At 41.2% G+C, this 15188-nt stretch overlaps 1 protein-coding gene across 3 annotated transcripts; it reads right to left on the reverse strand.

Annotated features, from left to right (window-relative positions):
* Positions 1-443: 443 nt before the first annotated feature.
* Positions 444-15188, reverse strand: TMEM237 (transmembrane protein 237). 3 transcript variants are annotated; one of them, XM_040703427.1, is made up of 14 exons: positions 15052-15188; positions 13871-14050; positions 12003-12039; positions 10965-10975; positions 10268-10324; positions 8796-8909; positions 8422-8536; positions 7547-7707; positions 6841-6964; positions 6043-6234; positions 5118-5191; positions 4524-4617; positions 3489-3610; positions 444-2559 (listed from the first exon to the last, which is right to left on the reverse strand). In XM_040703427.1, the coding sequence occupies exons 2-14, from the start codon at positions 13872-13874 to the stop codon at positions 2492-2494; spliced, it is 1173 nt and encodes a 390-aa protein (XP_040559361.1). In that variant the 5' UTR covers positions 13875-14050; positions 15052-15188; the 3' UTR covers positions 444-2491. The 3 variants fall into 3 exon arrangements, with proteins under 3 accessions (XP_040559361.1, NP_001292073.1, XP_004942673.1); NM_001305144.2 differs by lacking the exons at positions 13871-14050; positions 15052-15188 and adding an exon at positions 13468-13512 and having other exon boundaries at positions 12008-12039; XM_004942616.5 differs by lacking the exons at positions 13871-14050; positions 15052-15188 and adding an exon at positions 12444-13512 and having other exon boundaries at positions 12008-12039.

Genomic DNA, 15188 nt, shown 5'->3' on the forward strand with positions numbered 1-15188 from the left:
CACAGAATCATAGAGTTGGGAGGGCCCCTTAAATGCCATCTGGTCCAACCCCCTTGCAATAAACAGGCACTCCTACCCTAGATCAGGGTGCTCGGAGCCCCGTGCAGCCTGACCTTGAGTGTCTCCAGGGAAGGGGCACCGCCATCTCTCTGGGTAACTTGTTACAGTGCCTCACCACCCTGACTGTAAAAAACTTCCTTACGTCCAGTCTAAATCTGATGCAATCCAGATCTCAGAAAGCACAGACCAGTGAGTCTACTCGCTGGTTCTTGGGGTTTTACAGCGCTATTTCTGACTGCAGAAGACCAGAACAGTGGCAGGAGCCTGCTGGTGGAAAGAGAAGACAGCCATTACTTACAACAGTAATGGAAACGGACTACAGAAAGCAATGTTTTCCCATAACATCTGTTCAGATCTTCTATACAAGAACATAACGTTAGCAATGAGGAAAAAAACAAGTTAGACTGATTTATTTTAAACAAACTAAACATTTGGAAACAGTACAAAGTAGTACAAACTAATATTCATTCAGACCACTTCCTCACTTCTTTCAGATACTTAAAAACACAAAATTGGCACTAACTTCTCTGCAATTTTTTCTTCGACACAACATACTGTATCAAAAACAACAGTAATGGAAATGCACAAAGGCATTTCACTTAAGGCTTCTACATATACTGCATGTTCTGCAATTAAACATCTATTCTGTAAACTTTAAGATGTTCTAAAATTTTCCAGGTAACTGCACACACATACAGAAAGCAGTTAAATTCCATTGTGAGGCTTAATGGAATGAAAACTACCTTGTAAAAGAGGTAATAACCCATGAAATTGTTATCTAACTGTGATTTTAAATGGCAAACCTCAAACCTCTTTCATTCATCTAGGTTTATACTCAGGTCCTCCAAAAAAGGTACAAACTAGGAAGGCAAGTCTGGCTTGAACTACTGATTCCATTAAGTCAAAAAACTTAATCACTGCTCAAATATCTAAACCAACCATTTTATCTCACGATGAGAGCAGATCTGGCTCCTGGCTGGCACTGCTTTGTTTGTGGGATACTTAAGAGGCCAATTCCTAGGAATAATTTCAGAAACAAAATCAAACAGTGATGTTCTTCATGTTTCTCCCTACTGACTGGATGCCTTTACACTGTTGTGCTTGAGCTCCGTACCTTGTGAGAGAAGTTATACTTTTTGTCACATGCCAAGATGAGAGAAGCATGAAATAACAAACAGAATCCATTACTAATCTCATCTTCAGGAGCTCAGCAATTCTGTAAACCAAACATGCGACACTTGAAGAAACTGTGATGTGCATTTCCCACTTTGCAAGGAAATTACTGCGTGGAAACCCACGTGGGAACACTAAGTAGTGCCTCATTACCTCATCTCCTACAGCAAATCACAAGGACCTCCAATGTAACACTGATGGGGAGCAGCATCCTGAATCTCTTCATTATAATGTAGATGCAGCACCAACTGTAATCGAGTTCCACAGTTTTACAAGAATACATGCACATCATAACTGAGAAAAAAGTTAAACAGTTCCTTCCCACAACCAAGTGAATGCCCTAAAATAGAACCAGCAGCTACGGAAAATCTTTCAATTCCAGTAGGTCTTTTTTTCCCCCTCTCTACAATTATGTAATTACTTTCTAGAGTTTTCTAGAATTACTTAAATTTGCTAAATAAACACATTAGAACTCAAGTTCTTGATAGGGCAGAAGCTATCCCAGTTATTCATGTTCCCATTCTTGTTTTAAAGCAACTTAGGCAACAGTATAGAAACTTACTGGCTCTTTAACATCTCCCCTTCATCTGGCTAAACTCACTATCACCTTTATAAAATACAGTAACCTCCAGGGAACTTTGACACTGCACACCTTCTAAAACCACCCTCAGATACGTTAAATAAAATAATGCAAAACTCAGTACATATTAAATAAAATATAAAACTGGTCTTGTGTTATATCTGCACGAGAAATGGATTTCACACTAGCTCTTGTCTATGTCTGCTAAGGAGATTGTTTCATCCTGCAAGACATCTGTATTTATTCACTTAAACTGCTTTCTTCCTAAGATTTGTTTTCCACTCTATGGAATATCTTAGAAAAAGGATATACCTCAACTGCTATCAGCGTCAGTAACAAAACATAGATTGATGATGACAACATAGCACTGCCGTCAAAAAGCACTGAATAGCAGATCTTCAGCATTTACCCATTTCCTCTGGCTGCATAGGTAGCAACGTTTACAGAAGTACCTTGACGTTATGTACTAGAGATAATCTACTTTACAAAACAAAAAGAAGATATAGAAAAGATTTCAGACATCTGAATAATTAAAAATTAGCATACATAAAAGATCCATGAAATATATACAATATAAAAATACTTTTTTTTTTTTTTTCTTCGTGAAAATTATAATACATGGTTAAAATACAGAAAGCATTGAGCCATCAGTTACAGCTACAAGGTGCATATTCCACCCTACGGCTGGACTCTGGGTATGATAACACCCTGGGGAAATTCCTCAATTTCAGTATGAAACATCAGTTCTGAAAGAAAGAGAAAAGAATACTGGTTTTATTGAAAGAGTTTCACCTGAAGATTATTGCATCATTCCAGAAAAGTTCTCTGGAATTTCTTTGTCACCCTTGTAACAGCAATTCAGTAATGGGAAGACCCACCACTATCTTTAGAAAACTACAGTTGTCTCCCTAGATTAACACAACTAGTAATGACATTAGCAGCTGATCATAGGAAGTAGGCTTCACCCTGGACACTTAAATTTGTATTTGAAAGTAGACTGATGGATCGTTCCAGTTCTGAAAGTGTCAGAACCAAGACTGAAGATTTCCATTTAGAGACCTGATCATTTACTGTTCGCCAACAATTTATCAACGTGGCAAAATTACACAGTCTGCACATGCAGCACTGTAATTTTATCCACTCAAGTTTGAAATCACACACTTCTTTTTGTTTTGCCATTCTATTGATATTTCTTTACTACTTGGAATAAATCCTAAGAGAATTCTTCTCTTGAAATTGCTGAAGCACATTACCTAATTTTAGTTGGCACCAGTAAATATCTAAAATCTCACCAAAACCTGGGCTAGATCACACCTACAGCTTCCTTGAATAAGCCTTTTATTACTTAAAAAATGACTTGTAATTGCAATTTAGACATCTACTGTAAGTTTTACTTCCAATAATTGTAAAAGCTGCCAACTAGTTATTTGTTTTGTTTTTAAACTAATTGAGTTATTCGAGTTAAGCAGGATAACTGGCAGCAGCTGAAATATAGAAAGCTGTGAATTAACATTCTAGAGTAATCTAAAGAAGCACATATAACCTTCTTTGGCCTTCCAAACACAAATCTGTTCCTCAGTCATAACATTTCTCAGTACTACACTCAAGCACCCAATGCAGACCGCAGTAGATAAAAGTCTGAACAAGTAAGTTTTTGCCAATTAACATGTCCTACCTTCACTGTGGTCTAGCTCTGGTCGGTAAGACAAGAAGATCCAACTTGCCCCAACTAGAATAGATACTACCAGATTCACCACAATCCATGGCTGAAGAATTTCTTCCTCCATACCTGCAGTCCTGGGAAAAGCACATCAACCAATTAGTCAGGGTACACACCCGTACGCACATACTACAATAATAACTTGAGCAGAATATCATAAAAATAAATAAATAAATAAAAATAAAAAACTTGCTAAGTCAGATGTAAAAATATCACTATCATCCTAATGGTCTTGCTTTACAAACATCTGGTAGAGTGTGTATACCAAAGACAGCAACTCAGCAAAGAAACCCTGTTAGCTCACAGAGAACGTTCACCAACAGTATATTCCTTTCCCCGGTCAAGAAATAGAAAATAAAAACCAAAATGCACTGTCAAACCTTACTATGTTGAAAGATATCATATAAAGTCATCAGTAGATTTTATTTTCATTACTTCTTTGTGGGGGAGCAGGGCAAACAAGCAGCAAGTCAGTGATGTCTGCCTGGAAACCAGTGCAAGGACTTGTAGACAGAGGCCAGATAAGATGGGGCTTTAGGAAAAGGCTAGGATTTAAGTTGGCTGATACATCTTATGCTGTCATTAATAGCAGCAGGTTGAGGTTTTGTTACTAGAAACTAATTTTTCAATAAACAACTCAATAAACACTCATAAAAGCTCTAAAAAAGGAAAAAATAGCTAACTGCATGCAGCAAAAGAGATACTTAAGGTTTGTGTCACACTTGATGTTCGCACCATCGTTCCAACAAGATCTTGTTTGAGTTACGATGCACTTGTGACCAACAGTGACTGAGACCAAATATGAGTTCTCATTTCTGAGTGAAGGTTTCAGAGATTCAAGACACACTCAGACAAAGGCAGATGTAGTAGTGGAATTCTTCATTAATACTTTTTAATGCATGTTATATAACCTTTTGAATCCACCAGTTTGACTCAGGTTCATAAGTGAGTGATGTTACAATTTACAGAAGACCTTTCTAGGTTTCCTACCAGATGCTGCCATTTTCTGAAGGCGGTGTGTAGAGGTTAATTCTGTCACATGTCATCTGCTGACTTAAGGATAAGATAAGAGCAGTGAAGTACACTGAAAGAAATGAAATTAGTCGTGTCAGGTATAAAGCAAGTAGAAAATGCTGTCGCATCATGAAATGGTCATTATCACTACATTTTCTTTCATTTCACTTTACTTCTTCCAATGATACTGCCATCTTTACTGCATTCCCTCTTCTTCAGCGTTTTCCTCAAAGTCTAGGTATTCTGACCCATCAAAAATGAGTTTCTGCTCTTTTGCAATCTACCAGCTACATCAGAAGTCCCATTTTAGTTTTTGCTACTTTTGTGTTTTGTGTTCTCAAGTGGGGAAACAACCATCCCAGCAGTAGCATCACTAACACTATTATTGCAAAGACTTTAAAAATGCGCAAAGCGTTCATAATCCCTGAATGCAATTTTCAACTGCTCCCCAAGTCATTTATTTTAAGGTAGAAAATAACCAGGGAGGAAAAATCCACTGACAACAGAATGTGGGATTTTTCCATTTACTTTCTTTTTTGGGCCACTTCCTATTCACTTCAGGATACTTACAGAATGAAGCCAATGCCGCTGGGTCTAGGGTAAGAAAACCCCTCAGTGCAACTGATGCTTTTGCCAAATCAATCCTGATGAGAAAAATAAGAGTCATTAACACAGCTCAGTAAGATAATAATATTGTTCTTCTAACAGAGTTCTGTTGCTTTTACTTTTTTCAAGATGCATTTTCCTGCCTGCGTTATATTGCCTTAATGAGCTGCCATACTGCATACACAAGCAATGATCCTCATTATGCCAAGCTTCAGGAAGTCTGAAATTAAGGATTATGTTCTACGAGTTTTGTAGCTCCCATACTGCAGTCAGAGAGAGTGTGGAGAGATCTGTTCCTCCCAGTCGTTACCATTCACTTCAGTGTCTGCACCACCAACACAGTTAATGTTAACAAAACTACTTACAAAGCTCACACTGGTACAGGAGTCATTTAGAATAAGTCAGGACTCCTCCCTGCCACCACTTATTGAAAAAAAGACACAGATCCTTCCATGAAACAGACTCCTTCCCTGGCTTACCATGCTGCCAAGGAAACAATACATCACTAAAATAAACTTCAGTGAAACCACTCTGTTTATGGCATTTTTGCCCTCTTTGCATTTGTTCCTGTCCTTGAGCCGTAACACAGAAACACAGCTGAGCTAGGAAAACTATATAGCTATGTTGCAATCTTAACTGGAGAAGGGATTCCCATGAAAAGTAACCTAACAGAAACAGTAGCTGTTCTTCACTCCCCTTCACCACAGCTCTCCCATTTGGTTCACCTTTTGATTACACAATCAGCACCCGTGCATTGATACAAGGCAGCAGGTAACAGACAGAAATGAGTAGCAAAGGCCTGAATATACAAGCACACCTTTTAATTATACAACTAGCTATGTGCAAAATCATTCACCAAGAGTATCATATTAAATCATCAACAATTTACCTATCAAAGGCTGAGACTGTGCTGATAGACAGCAACAAATAGAACAAACTTTGAGCGGGGTAGGCCAGCATTTTATACTGCTGTAGCAGGTTAGAAACCGTGGTAAGCTGATTTCCTGCCAAAATGTAGATGACAACGATGTTCCATACAGCGTAGCCAGCAAGAAAGCCATGGGTAAAGAGTCCGATCACCCTGAAAGGATAAAAGAACATTTGAGAAGTTTAATGCCTTGAATGAGATAAGAAAAGGCCTACAAATCCACCCCTCCAATCCTGCTGCCTGTGATAGATTGTTTTCAAGTGCTTTTTTTCTGATCTAGTTTTAAAAATCCTAAGCAATTGGACTTCTGCTTCCTCCCCTAACAGACTGCACCAGGGCCTGAGCACTAAACGAGGAAAGTGCAGGTGTTTTGTCTGATCCTGTTGCTACAACCCTTTACTACTGCTTCAGGAATCAAACACTTTCACTCTGTCCGCTCCCCCATTTTACTTTCTATTCATATTTCTTCTGAATTTTTGCAATACAACTTTCTTAATTAGCTTCAGCTTTTTGCTCTTTTCACAGGTTGCGTTTCAAATGGGTGTCTTGGCTAGAAATAAATATTACTGTCAACAGAAAAAAGCTAGAGCACTTACACCACTTACATACTCAACCACCACCTATTAGAAGTATCCAAATGAAGTAAAGATCACAATGATAGAGAAGAGGTACTAACATCTTAAAGATAAGAAAGAAAAAAAAAATCAGCACCAGGATGATTTCTGTTTATTTAAATCATTTGCAACATTAATCCATCACCTGAAACTTCTGTGCACAGAGAGGGCAACATCTCTGGTTGTCCAAGAAGACTTCACATCCAAAAGCACGTTGATATTTTCAGTGGTTTTAATCAATTCTGCACGGTCAGCTGCTTGAAAACGTCCTACAAGGATGAGAAATTTTATTTTAGAGAGTACCATTAACTTCCCTCAATATTTTTACAGAAAAGAAAAGGCTGTGGGTGTCAAAATTTCCATCAGATTTCTTCTCCCTCGTGCCCCCTTTTCTGCCCTGCCAGCTTCCATTCATATCACGATGCCTCTGTCAGCGTGGTGTACCCTGACAGATCAGGCTATGGAATTACGAATGCACAACTGGATTAGTACTCAGTGTTCTGGACTTCTAAAAACAAAAAAAAAATACAACCCACCTTCCACATGACAGATTTTTTGCAATACAGTAAATACGTCTCAACGTGTTGTGACAGTATTAGGTCACCTGAGCTCAGTTCTGTGCTATCAGTTTTCTTCCACCCACAGAACTCAAAAATCCAAGAAATCATCAACACTGCAAGACTAGCATTCACTGCTGAAAGATTACAACGTACATTTCCTTTCAAGTACGTTTTTGCTGGAAAACTTCCTTTTTAAATTCTGCCCAATAGCAAAATGCTTGGATTTTAAATGCAATTATGTGTTCCTTAAATGCAAGAATTTAAGTTAAATGAATCACACAATGCACTTACGATTTTTTTCAACAAACACCTTGCTGACGGGCTGGCTAATTCCAGTGGGAGCAGCAAACACAGGCTGCTGATCTGGGCTCCTTCTGTGCTCATCTTCAATAATGTCATCCTCCTCTACCTCCAGCTCATTGGAGCTGTGTGTTTCTGCTGGCCGAGCCTTCCTATTACCACACGACATACAACGGGGCAGAAGAAGAATAAGAAGAAAAATTTAAAAGTTGAAGACTTCAATAAACATTTACCATGCCTTACCTCACTGATGTGAGCAGATCAAGCTACTGACTGGTATATTACCCCCATTCATAAATTTGAAACTGTAATTCTCACTAAAACACTAACGCTAAACCTTGATTTAGGGGCTTTTCTTTCAATTTAGGTACCTTCTTGTGTCAAAACACAAAGTTGGGAAGAAGTACAGATCAAGAGATTAGCAATTAGAAAAAAACACATACAAACTAAATACAAGGCCGAGAGAATGGATGCTTGTGGTAGGAATGGCAACTAGAACATTGTGAAGGCACAGCTCTTGGAGAAAAGGCCATTCAGGAGGATAAGAAAACAGCTGTTTCTCAGAAAATTAAGAAAAATACAGGAAAAAATGAAAGAAAGCAGTTATGCATTTTAATTTTTTATGTACTGAAACAGTAGGCTCATGGTAACGTACTCTGAACTGAAATGCATCCAGATATGCATAAAACAAACGTGAAGAAAGTGAGATCTTAGCCCTGAACACGACTGTATGCACACAATTTGCTATGCAAGGTAAGTGGTATTGTGAACTTCCAAGATCATCTGTCTCTGTAAAGTGACACTAAAATGTTATTCAGCTACGTTCACTGCCACAGATATTCCGAATTATGAGCTGTTCCTCTCACTTGGTTCTTTTTCTCTGTTTGCGGACCACTGTCTCTTCAGCTTCAGGAACATCCACGCCATTTCCATTCTGAAATAAGGATGCAGTGTTCTGCTGGGTAAAGGAGGTCTCAGAATCTGGAGATTTAAAACAAAGCACATGAAGATTATATAGCTTTTATGGAATTAGAAACACAGTCACTTAAATACATAAATAGTTATTACATAAACATGGCAGAAATGGCAACTCTAGGCTATCATTTACCCAGAGATTAACTCCACTCATTACAAGAGCACTCAGTTTGAAACATTTTTAACCAAAAGGCAGATTGGGCAGTCATATTTTTGTCACCAAGTTCTATTCAGCCCTCTTTGCAGCCTACCATTACTCACATACCAGGAGGTACTTTCTTCTTCTTGCGTTTCCGCTGAGGAGGGACATCCTGAGGCTCAGGAGTTAGGGGCTCACTGCTTTCAGACTGCCGACGGACAGTTGCTTGGACAATGTCATCTGAAAATCAGAAGAAAAGCTCCAGCAACTTCAACTCAAAGCTGCTGAGAAAAAGGCAAGAAAATGCTGCTATGTGTTATATAGCGTAGAGTATCTTTATTTGCCCAGTTGAGGTGAAAACATACTGGCTAGAATATATAAGAGATGGGAAGCAAATGCGGTAATAAGAATATAAAAGATGAAAACATACAGTTTTCATTTCACCATAACAATTTCATGTCTGGGAGGAAATGAGAGTATCCAGGAAGTGGCACGATTCCCATGTGAGTGTACAACACAGGACTGACACAATGGAATCTAATACAGGAAGGAACAATAGCTCTGTATTTTTCCTTTCTATGTGCAAAGACAATGATGCAAGGGACAGAGAAATGAACAGTGACAAGTTGATTCAGACAGGCAGATAAGTGTGTTAAAGCAAAAATGGAGTAATAGTTTTCATCAATAACAACAAAATCTACTTTTGTTTTCACTTGAAACAACAGGCTTCTCCACCTTTTACACAGTTTTACTGTGCTAAAATGGAAAATCAACCTGTAAGTTAATGGCCAAAGTCAAAGCATGCTTTGCACCATCAACCTGCTTACTGGGATAAACAGTCACAACACCTGTTCCTTGGGAAGCCCTGCTGGCAACAGCTCCACTTGTTGCATTTAACAGTTTTACAGTGAGCCCGATATCTTGCACTCTTTTAATCAAATAAAGGAGATTTACTCAAACCATCACACAGTCCCAAATTAACTGATTTACAGAAATCCAGTAGATCCTATCAACACATTTTGCTTCATCAAAACAGGTCAGACTTGTAATTTTGCTTCAAAGGATATGTTTATTCAGCAGGTGCACTTGTAAAAATACAAAGCTCTGGTGTAAGTCATGCCTTATGCTCTTAACTCTCAGGTGACAATGGAATGGTTAACTTGTGACTTTATTTGGCAGAGGATTTAAGTTGAGCCAATTTGCTCAACTAGTTGTATCTTAGTTCATTCAAAAAATTCAAGCACTTAACACACTCAATATTGCAAGCAGCTTACAGGTGAAATTGACTATTTAATTAAGTATGGAAACATATCAGACAGGAAAAATATAGGAAGAATAAACATTAAAGCGTTTTTTCAGTTCACTGTTAAAATTTGCTCTATTGGCAGCACTGGGAATGCATCCAGGGAAGAAAAGAAGATTGAAGAAGTTACTTCAAGGCAGCACTTGACACAAAATCGATTTTAATAAAGAAACCGAGAAGAATACTATTCCAAAACAGAGTGTAAGACTGAAAAAGGTGTATCTGTCAAGAGCCTGGCTACTATGTAGGTATCACTCAGGATTACAAACAGTTTTAAGTCTTAGTGGGACCTTACCTAAAGGAGTCTTTCCTTTGGGCTTTCTTTTTTTGGGACGACTGAGTGGAATGTCATCTGCAGAACAGAAACTAAGTCAATGTGCACAGCATGGAGAAACTTCCATTCCCCTTTTTTAACAGTCATACCATTCCAAATTAAGAAATAGAGTCCTTTTTACAAGCAAAGACATCCTTCAGCTTTTACAGATGAAGTGACAACTCACCAATTTGCACAAGCAGGAAAAGTACAGTAGATAGCAGGAAAGCAAGACAACAAATCTGTCTTATGTGTAACAAAGGCTAAACATGCACATGCATGTGTTGAGTGAAAAACTGAATGATACTCCAAAGAATAAACTACTTCTTTAGAGCATAGTGGCAACATTTCAGTTACCTCGACTCAGAACTAGCAATTAGTAAAAAGAACAGAAGAAAACATCAGATAGTTCTCACAGCAGCGGCCCAAATACCCATGCAATTTAAACAATTATCAGTCTGCATTTAGGAGAACTGTAAGGACCAATCCTTCAGTCCTTCTGGGCAGCCTGGGCTAGTAGTTGGCAACCCTACACACAGCAGGGGGGTTGAAACTAGATGATCACTGCAGTCCTTTTCATCCCAGGCCATTCTATGATTCTATGATTCAAGAGAGGATAAAGTGACACCAAAAGGAACTACAGATGTTCATGATTCTCTTTGATGACAGAATAACTCACCCTGGTTTCCACTTCACATTTAACGAGAAAAGGTGTTGAAGAGCAGTGCAAAAGGAACAAAGGTAAGAAGAGAGTTAGTTTGTAATCAACTCACAACAGCGACATTCTCTCTACTTTTTCATTTCATTAATTCCCTCATTCCCATTCCTATGTCTTTTTATTGCCAACTGTACTCAAAAGGGTTAAGTATAGGAAGCAATCATCCAGACTCAACACTTTGTTGGTGACTGTGCAGTTTCTTGATTGGCCGGCTGTAGATCAGATTAGAAGCTATTATCACCTGGTTAATTAAAACTTGCCTGACGTGTAACCAACTAACAGAAGTTATGAAACGTTAGAATATATACATTACTAAAAATACACTATCTTTATATGCTGCCAATCATGAACATCACATTTGCCCTAAGGTACACTGAAGGAATTCTGACATATCACGCCATAAAAATCTGTAGAAGTGCTTTTCCTTCCACACTGCTCATTCAAATGTTGGGAAAAAAAAAAGCCCAAGTTTCTTTGGTTGTGGTTGGACTCGATGACCTATAAGGTTTTTTCCAACCTGAGCAATTCTATGATTCTGTATTATGTCAAACCAGTAAACACCTGTGCCTCTATTTGGTAACATCTAGCTTGATTTCAAAAATCCCTGTCCTGAAGGATTTGCAATTTAAATGTACCAAAGAATGTTGAAAAAGAACAACAGCAACAAAGAGTTAAGGAAGAAGAAAGCGGAAAGAGAAACATCAGTAGTGAAATAGATGCTAAGAAAACTGAAGCTGCTATTTGTCCAAGGCTTTAAAAAGTTTAATCTACCTGAATATTAAAAATGAGATAAACCAGTTAATTTTCTCAGCCTCTAAAAACGTTACATGTTTTACGTTTCTTGTAAGGGATTCTAGAACAACGAAGTAGCAAGAAAAGCAAATGTTTAAAAAGCTACTGTGACTATGCAGATACTTATCAAACTCATTTAGGTTCATTTTGTTTCCTTTAAAATCACAGCAGTAGAGAACGACAATCAATCCTGTAGAATGAACTGACCTTACCTTGGCACTGGAGGAAGGGCACGTGGGGGGCACTGAAACATAACAGAGACAGAAGTCAGCTTCTGCCAGTGTGAAACCATCCCGAGGTCTGTTAAACTGCTCCACAGAGGACAGCTGCTCCCAGAGGCAGTAAGAACTCACACTATGTTTTGTCACCTATGCTTCTGAAACCAGATTCTAAACTTCGCATACATAATCCAATATGTAAATAGTAAGAAACAAGTATCTCCCGTTACCAATCTGAAATGCAATTCTTGCACTGGATGACTCCCATCTAGATGCAGGAGAGCAATTCACCTGCTGATTTGGTATTATATAATTATATTTAAGAAGAACAGCACAGAACATTTCCCACATCCCAAGAACTCAGTCAATACCAACAACACAAAAGGCTGCTTGACCGGTAAGGCTCAAGGGCATCTAATTTACCACTTACCACTTGTTTTTTCCCCATATCATTGGAAGCAGTTCCCTGGAAGAGGCACTGTGAACAGTTCTTCACTCCTGACGTTGCTCACGCTGAACCTCTGCTAATTCTGAACTAAAAATAAGCTCCTGGCAGCCTAGATTAGCTGGCTGTGAACCTCCCTGCCCCTGGGCCAGGGCCCAGCGCTACTCCCATTGGAATCGATGGTGGTTTGCTATGGCAGCAAAGCTTGTCCTAAATGGCACCTGCCCCAAAACCCCATCGCTCCGTGTGCTGGTAAAGGTTCAGGTAAGCGCTATTTGGGGATTTTCACCTGACAAATGAAACACCCTGTGCAACGAAGGGCAAAAAAACTTAAACCTGAGTTTAGATCGGGGCTCACTGCTTTCATCGATACGTTTGGGTGGTAGGGATCGTTAATTGCTTAACACAACCAGCTTTACCGTCCAAGCCCTCCAGCCCTTGGTTGCAGCTCCCCAGTGCCCGGAGGAGCACACCGCAGGCCCACAGCGCGGGGGCGGCTGCAGAAGAGCCGTTCGGAGCCACCAGCCCCGCACACCGCGCACCCCCGGCCCCGGTGCTGATCGGGGAGCAGCCGCAGGGCCACGGGAACGCGCCCAGGAACCCTCCGAGGAGATACACCCACGGCCGGGGGACCGTTCAGGGAAGCAGAGCGAGTGGTGCAGCTCCGGTAACGCAGCACCAGCAGATGCGTTTCCCCTGCCAGCGCGGTGACCAAGCTGCCACAGCGGCACAACGGGAGTCGGTTTTTCAAACTCGAAGGTTTAAGAACACGTAACACTGACGAACTCTTTACGGGCTTCACGCCTGTCATACTCGTTTTCCTGCGAACGCACGGGGACGAAAACGCGAACGCCACGAGGGCTCTCAGCCGCAGCGCGAAGCAGCGGCCCGCTCTCACCGCCAGGGCAGGCCCTCCCCGGCCGCCAACGCCCACACCGCGGCCTAGGCCGGAGAAAACTGAACGCCCGGTCCCCCACCGCCCCTCTGGGGAGCCCCGCCGCGCCCTCACCCGCTCGGGGCCCGCCCGCGGCTCCGCCATGCCGCGCCCGCCGCCGCTGCCCCGGGCCCCGCGGGGAGGAGCCGCCGCTCGCTTCCGCCCCGCCCCGCCGCTATGGGCGCGCTGCTCGGCAGCAGAGTCGGCAGCAGAGCGGGAGTGCCCGCCCGGGTCCTCAGGCCGGCGGGGGGAGAGCAAGGCCTTTTGCAAACTGGGATTCCAGCTTCCTTCGCCTTGTTAGTGAACACTATTTGCAGATAAAGTGATAAGCTCTAAACGGAAAGAAAATAAAACTACAAAGGGAATGAACACCTGATGCTGTGCTTTTCTGGCAGCTGCCTTTCCATTTACGTCCCACTGCTGTGAGGGGCACAGTACCAGCCCATGCGTCAGCCCCTCTCCCGCTGCTTGTACTCACCCATTCCAGGGCCGTGGTGGGCTGTGCTTTCCAGTGTGCTTCTCGCCAAGGACCCCGGCTCTGACTTCACAAGAAGCTGGCACTACATGAACCTCTTTCGAAGCTGCACAACCTTCTCCAGCAGATTTTCTCCAGGGGAAACTGGGCCGACAGCGTAAGCTGTCTCAGGGTCCAATACACCTGTAATGTGAGATGAAGAGAGTGAGGAACTTGCTAGCCATAACACTGCACTCTTTGATGAAGAGAACGTGCTGCCTTGCCTCAAACCAACAGGAAAAGGGGCTTTGGATTTGAGTTTCCTCTTTAATAAATCCATGTTTTGTCAGTTTACAGTCACTTGAGTTGATGGAGGAAAAGCCAGGCCCTGCTAGATCATGGCAGCAGCTCTGCCCCGCCGTGTGGCCTCAGGCATGCACCCATTGCTCACAACAACCGCATGTTGGTGTGCAATCAGCACTTTCTGGGCTGGTGTGGGACACATGGAGGATACAGCACAGTGCTAACTCAAGTTACAGCAAAGAACTGTGTACATTTTGATACAGTAGATTGTACACAGACCAATGAACCACAAAAAACATGCAGCCATCAAGGTCACATATCCCACTAGTCTGATGTTTTTGTTGCTCTTATTTAAAAAAAATAAAGTTTTAATATAAACATTTCAATGTTTGGTTTCTTATACAGTAGCTGTATTGCATATTTTATGAAGGCTGCTCTGAAAGTAACACCCCTTATTTTATTATGTTGGCCCGCAATGTCAGAAGCGGATATTGGCGGTATAGCAGTGGAGGTGAACCTTCCCACCGCTATTCCATTCCATTTTGTTTCCATGTGACAGATGGCAGCAGAGAAGCAACCTGACAAATTGGCCTCTGAAGCAAAAGTGTGTCACTGAATTCCTCCATATGTGGGAAAAAATGGCACCCATTAACATTCATCAACACTTGTTGAACGTTACTGGAGACCCAGCGGGATGTGGACACAGTGGGGTGGTGGGTGGTGCATTTCAGCAGTGGCGACAGTGGGTCACCTCTGCTGGTGCAGGTTGTGCTGAGCACAATATGTAGGCTCTTGTTCATTGCTGACCAAACGCATAGCTAATGGTGGTGATCACAGTGGAAAAACAGAGCAAATTCTCAGCTACAAAGCACTATTAAATAATGCTGTTGTGCTCTTCTTACCTGTTGTAATTTCCATGGTAGTAAAATAGGAGTCATTACTTTCAGAGCAGCCTCTGTATATGTAGCTCAAGACAATTCCTCTTCGCTCAGTGTGGCCCAAGCAAGTGAAAAGGTTGAACACCCATGAGTAAATTATA

The sequence above is a fragment of the Gallus gallus genome, chromosome 7, assembly GCF_016699485.2.
Source record: "Gallus gallus isolate bGalGal1 chromosome 7, bGalGal1.mat.broiler.GRCg7b, whole genome shotgun sequence".
In the NCBI taxonomy this organism is placed as follows: domain Eukaryota; kingdom Metazoa; phylum Chordata; class Aves; order Galliformes; family Phasianidae; genus Gallus; species Gallus gallus.

What these genes read in the sequence shown, in the direction of transcription:
- TMEM237 (NM_001305144.2), bottom strand. Translation starts at nt 13,497, where the DNA reads ATGGCGGAGCCGCGGGCGGGCCCCGAGCGG. An exon ending in CAAAGGAAAGACTCCTTTAG is followed by an intron (nt 8,910 to 10,267) that starts GTAAGGTCCCAC and finishes TCTGATTTTCAG; the next exon opens with ATGACATTGTCCAAGCAACT. An exon ending in AGCGGCATTGGCTTCATTCT is followed by an intron (nt 4,618 to 5,117) that starts GTAAGTATCCTG and finishes CATTTCTTTCAG; the next exon opens with TGTACTTCACTGCTCTTATC.